The 6,528-nt window shown below is 39.9% G+C and overlaps 1 protein-coding gene across 1 annotated transcript in view; it reads left to right on the top strand.

The window, feature by feature from the left end:
* The window catches only part of eys (eyes shut homolog), a 388,659-nt gene extending 385,973 nt beyond the window's left edge, over positions 1–2,686 (top strand). Inside the window, exons 45-46 of the mRNA XM_077236480.1 lie at positions 412–573; positions 1,072–2,686. Of these exons, the coding sequence (XP_077092595.1) occupies positions 412–573; positions 1,072–2,258 (1,349 nt within the window). The 3' untranslated portion in view covers positions 2,259–2,686. The remainder of the gene's footprint in view (positions 1–411; positions 574–1,071) is intronic.
* Positions 2,687–6,528: the final 3,842 nt, after the last annotated feature.

Here is a 6,528-nt window from a genome sequence, read left to right on the forward strand (position 1 = left end):
TGGAATAAAAGTATTAATTTCTTTCAAAGAAATCTTTCTGACCCCGAACTTTTGAACGGTAGTGTGTGGATATATAAATAAAATATATTAATATAAAATATGTATTACAGTATAAAAGGATTGTTATACATGAAAAAGTATAGTTGTACATAGCTTTATATTTTAGGGGATGAAAATAGATTGTAAAAAGCCACTGCAAATTAAGTGTTGCCTTGAATATGTTAAGAATTATTTTTAAGATACTTTTAAAAAAGAATGTTTTTTTCATATTTTTATACTATATTTATATTATAAAATAATCCATGCTCACTTAATGGAAGTCACAAAATTGTTTAAATGAGTTCATGAACATTTAAACCGCAAATATTAGAGACTGTGCTTTCAGGTTTTTTATTTTTATTTCTTTTCCAGCTGTATCTATCAGTGATCCTTCCTTCACTGGCAATCAGTCATCTTGGATGTCATTTCCTCCCATCAATATAAGGCACAGAACCCTTCTACAGCTGCAGTTTCAAACACTTTCACCTGAGGGCATCATATTCTACACCGCACGGTACCTTAACAGTCGGTCCGGTAAGGCAGCATCTTGGTTAAATTTATGCTAAATTAAAGCATTTAAGTGTATCTTTTAATCTATATTTAAGTGGTCATGTTCTGTAGGCCTAATCAACTGAATAAAAAATCAAACAAATGGAGATGATTTCAGGAGTTTTGTGGTGAACAAAAGGCCATGAATTAAAGGCGTAATATTCACCCAAAAATGACAATTCTGTCATTAATTACTCACTCATGTCGTTCCAAACCCGCAAGACTTTAGTTCATCTTCAGAAAACAAATGAAGATCTTTTTGATGAAATCTGAGCACTTTCTGTCCCTCTGTTGACAGCTACGCAACTACTACTTTGATGCTTCAAAAAGTTCATAAAGGGATCATAAACTAATCCATATGAACCGAGCGATTTAGTCCAAATGTGAGAGTAATTAATGACAGATTTTTTATTCTAAACCCTAATGTAAATTATTAACATTATTGAACAATCCCTTTAAAATTATCCTCTACTCTCTCCCAAGGTGATTTCCTCAGTGTATCCCTGTCAGCTGGATTTGTGCAGCTCCGCTATAATCTGGGAAACGAAACGATTGTATTACAGTCTCCTAAAGAGGTTGATGTGACTGGCAGGAAGTGGCACACAGTAAAGACTGGGAGAGAAGGCAACCACGGCTTCCTCATTCTAGATGATGAAACCGTGACCAGGAACTCTTCGGAGGGCACAAGCACTCTGGATGTTGGCACAAATATTTTCATTGGGGGCGTGTCTTTCCTGAACACAGTGTCCCCAGATGCAGTGGACAAAGACCCAGTTGGATTCACAGGCGGCATTCGAGAGGTCATAGTTAACGGGCATGACCTTGATCTTACAGAGACGGGTGCGCTCGACGGAGTCAATGTTGGCGACTGGGACGGGACAGCGTGTGGGTATAAGGTTTGCATGAACGGTGGCTACTGCCATCCAGCTGGTCTTTCTTCATTCATGTGTATTTGCCCCTCATTGTGGACCGGTTTACGGTGCCAACAGTCCATTCACTGTGTCAACAATCTTTGTCAACACAGTTCTCTCTGTGTTAATACGTCTGCTTCATATTCATGTATGTGTTCTTTGGGATGGATTGGGACTTATTGTGACCAAGAAGTTACATTGAGGACTGTAAAGTTTATTGGAAACTCGTATTTAAAATACAACGATCCAAAGTACATCTCTAGGAATTTGATGTACACCGAGGTTTCCCTGAATTTTTCCACTTCAGCAGAGGACGGTCTGATCCTGTGGATGGGGAAAGCAGGGAGTGAAGACGATGACCATCTAGCGGTTGGTCTGCAGGGCGGTTATCTGAAGGTTTCGGTCAATCTTGGCGAGAAAACTGCTCTGCCTCTTGTGTACCAAAACACTTTCTGCTGCAATCACTGGAATTATCTGTTAATTACTCACAACCGAACTCTCATCCAGGTCTTTGTGAATGAGGAAAGAGTAATTTTTGAAGACATTGATCCCTTTGGGCAGTATGTCGCAGTAAATTATGGAGGGGTGATTTATTTTGGGGGGTTTGAATTAAATAGAGATGTGGCGTCTGTTACATCTGGTGCTTTTACTAAAGGGTTTGATGGGAGTATTAAAGATGTTTTCTTGTATCAGGACATCAGACAGCTGCAGTTTCATCAAACCAGTGAAGGTTTCAATGTCTATCAAGGTGAAGAGTAGAAAAAATTATTGTGCTTATTGTTGTATATATTTGATTTTAGGTATTCACATCTAGGATAGAATACGCAATGATTCTCAACAAGTACACTAAATGGCACAATCACAGTGCTAGTTTTTAAGAGTTGAAATCGGTTGTTTATTATTGACATGATAAAATGATGCCGTCACAGAGATGTGAGGTTGTAGAAGTGATCTTACATCAGTGATGACTATAAAAGGGACAAGAATACCCTCCATCTCAAAATCCCCATGCGTTTGAAGGAACAAAATGAAGAGATGAACATAACAGGACTGTTGCATATTTGTGCCTCTTTATTGAAGGTCAAGCTGGGATATTTTTAAAGTGATGTATCTAGCATTGTTGTTTATGCCACAAAATAGGGCTTTAAAATGTAATTTTCTTTCAGCCAATAAATGTTCTGAAATAATGGGTTTGCTGTGTTTTGTTAATTTTAGTAACATTTAGGATGTCTGAATACAGTTTAAAACCATAATCTGTGTGATTTTTTTTCTTATAGCAAATAGACAACATTTAATAAAATGTATTGTGGTTTATGGTGGATACACTTCCATTTCCCATATTGATCAAATATATATGTATCAGGGATGCAAACACATGTTTGGTCAAAAAAGAGAGAGGTAATTGAAGCCCTCGCCCCGTGGCAAATATCCAGATCCTTACATTGCCACAAACCCCTGCCATCCCCGGCCCACCCCTATAGGCACATAATAGTAAAATGATATTCATATAAAGTTTTGACAAAAAAGGTTATATAAAAAGATAAACCTCACATATTTCAGCCTTTAAATCATTTTTATAAAAAGAAATACAAAAAAACTTGACATACACATTAATGCACATTACCTTATCTTTTATTATTAATAGTAAAATTTGGTCAGATTTTCCCATGGCGTCTGTTGTTGCTATGCAACCATGCACTGCGCTCTCCACAACAACAAAGAAGTTTTAGTAGCTAATAGATTTTCACCACTGAAAAATGCTTGCTGTAGCTCTGCTACAAGATTTATTTACGGAGAAGAGAAAAACACCTGTAGTGCTTGGGTGCACCCCCATCCTTCATGTTAACTGAGCTTTCAGTGTTGTTACAGAAAGGGGTGAAGCTGATTGGTTGGTCAACATTTGAAATAACGAACTTGAGAGCGCAAAAGACACGATATCTGAACGTGTCCTATGGCGTTTATTTAGTCTCAAAACTCGCGAACAGAATACGAGGGCAAAAAACAGTATACGCACGCAGAATGCCATCCAGCGTTTCTGCACCGTGAGCGTGCACAATGCCATCCTCGTGCGGCCCCTTGACGAGCTACCTCAGGCTATGAGCTAGTGGAAGAAACACTAGTGGTTCACGCCTGCGTGCATGCTGCTGTTTTGGCGCGCAGTGTTCTGATTTGCTTATTTCCTATTTACTTGTTTGGTGGAGGCAATCCACAATTACTGTTGGTGAAATTCTAATCAGACCCAAACCCCCCCCCTTTAAAAAAATCTCTTCGGATCCAAGCGGCAACCTCCCTGTCTCTCTCTTGAAACCAACACAGAAGTGAATTAAACTGCAATTCATCGCCTGGCCGCTTGAGGCTGGCAGCAAAAGTGAGTCAAATCTGTATCTCCCCCATGTTAAAATGCACAACTTTACCGCAGAAAAAAATACAGGTCCTTCTCAAAAAATTAGCATATTGTGATAAAGTTAATTATTTTCCGTAATGTAATGATAAAAATTAAACTTTCATATATTTTAGATTCATTGCACACCAACTGAAATATTTCAGGTATTTTATTGTTTTAATACTGATGATTTTGGCATACAGCTCATGAAAACCCAAAATTCCTATCTCAAAAAATTGGCATATCATGAAAAGGGTCTCTAAACGAGCTATTAACCTAATCATCTGAACCAACTAATTAACTCTAAACACCTGCAAAAGATTCCTGAGGCTTTTAAAAACTCCCAGCCTGTTTCATTACTCAAAACCGCAATCATGGGTAAGACTGGCGACCTGACTGCTGTCCAGAAGGCCATCATTGACACCCTCAAGCAAGAGGGTAAGACAGAAAGAAATTTCTGAACAAATAGGCTGTTCCCAGAGTGCTGTATCAAGGCACCTCAGTGGGAAGTCTGTGGGAAGGAAAAAGTGTGGCAAAAAATGCTGCACAACGAGAAGGGGTGACCGGACCCTGAGGAAGATTGTGGAGAAGGACCGATTCCAGACCTTGGTGGACCTGCGGAAGCAGTGGACTGAGTCTGGAGTAGAAACATCCAGAGCCACCGTGCACAGGCGTGTGCAGGAAATGGGCTACAGGTGCCGCATTCCCCAGGTCAAGCCACTTTTGAACCAGAAAAAGCGGCAGAAGCGCCTGACCTGGGCTACAGAGAAGCAGCACTGGACTGTTGCTGTGGTCCAAAGTACTTTTTTCGGATGAAAGCAAATTTTGCATGTCATTCGGAAATCAAGGTGCCAGAGTCTGGAGGAAGACTGGGGAGAAGGAAATGCCAAAATGCCTGAAGTCCAGTGTCAAGTACCCACAGTCAGTGATGGTCTGGGGTGCCATGTCAGCTGCTGGTGTTGGTCCACTGTGTTTTATCAAGGGCTGCTGGTGTTGGTCCATTGTGTTTTATCAAGGGCAGGGTCAATGCAGCTAGCTATCAGGAGATTTTGGAGCACTTCATGCTTCCATCTGTTGAAAAGCTTTATGGAGATGAAGATTTCATTTTTCAGCATGACATGGCACCTGCTCACAGTGCCAAAACCACTGGTAAATGGTTTACTGACCATGGTATTACTGTGCTCAATTGGCCTGCCAACTCTCCTGACCTCAACCCCATAGAGAATCTGGTGGATATTGTGAAGAGAAAGTTGAGAGACGCAAGACCCAACACTCTGGATGAGCTTAAGGCCGCTATCGAAGCATCCTGGGCCTCCATAACACCTCAGCAGTGCCACAGGCTGATTGCCTCCATGCCACGCCGCATTGAAGCAGTCATTTCTGCAAAAGGATTCCCGACCAAGTATTGAGTGCATAACTGAAAATAATTATTTGAAGGTTTACTTTTTTTGTATTAAAAACATTTATTTTATTGGTCGGATGAAATATGCTAATTTTTTGAGATAGGAATTTTGGGTTTTCATGAGCTGTATGCCAAAATCATCAGTATTAAAACAATAAAAGACCTGAAATATTTCAGTTGGTGTGCAATGAATCTAAAATATATGAAAGTTAAATTTTTATCATTACATTATGGAAAATAATTAACTTTATCACAATATGCTAATTTTTTGAGAAGGACCTGTATGTTTACAGCCTGGTGTCCTAAGTTGTTTTGGTCTATACAGCTAATTTTGCCCTTCATGACAACTGTGAGGGGGGTGAATATTTTTTAGAACTCATCCGTTTAATTATATTAAGCCTTAAAATGCTGCATAATCAAGGGCATGGCCACTTGAGTGACAGGTGCCAGGTGGATTGCCGCTGCTGTTACTAGCCGTTTGTCTGCTCTCTGTTAGCCATCATGTCACCTCAGCTGATTCCAGCTGCTGAACTTGTCATCTCTGCCGTGTTTGTACTTTTTTGGGGATTATTTCATACAGTTTATTACACGCCGCCCTTATACCTTCGCCCACGCGGTTGGATTCCGTCGTTGTCGAGTATCGAGAGAACAACCAGCGCTGTTCTTCAGTTGTTTTCCTCTGTGAATATGCACACATGGATGTCTGCCAATATCGTTGCTTTTTGGAGTTCAGATTTAAAAACGTCTAAGATCTAGAGGCCACACTCGTTCTGCGGTGCCGTTGATTTTACGGAACAGATAGACTATAGTATGCTTATTTAACTTTTTAGTGTTCAATAAAAAGTACCGTAAGATGAAATCCTGCAGATGTCAGTGCTTTCTCTTCATCCCTTAAATGAGCGCGGATTTCTAGTGCATTACTTGAACTTCTTAGGTAATATCTATCAGAATTGAAAATGGACTGAATAAAGCTCTCTACGAACTTGACGTGCGTTGCCGCGCTGACTGACATGTATGCGCACGAATCACTGTCACACTCACACACACGCTCAGAGCAAATATTGCAAGTTACTGCATGAGAATAATAATGCATCACAATAAACATAGTCTCACGGTTAGTTATGTCTTTTAACAATTATAGTATTTCAAAGGGCAAAAACATGAACTTTAACTATTGGCTTTAGTTCTACTTCTTCAAGTCAGCTGTCACTATAGCGCGAGGCCAGTAGCACATTAGCTTAGCC

This window comes from Siphateles boraxobius, unplaced genomic scaffold, assembly GCF_051911475.1.
Source record: "Siphateles boraxobius isolate OS27281-9 unplaced genomic scaffold, OSU_SipBor_1 20, whole genome shotgun sequence".
Lineage (NCBI taxonomy): Eukaryota > Metazoa > Chordata > Actinopteri > Cypriniformes > Leuciscidae > Siphateles > Siphateles boraxobius.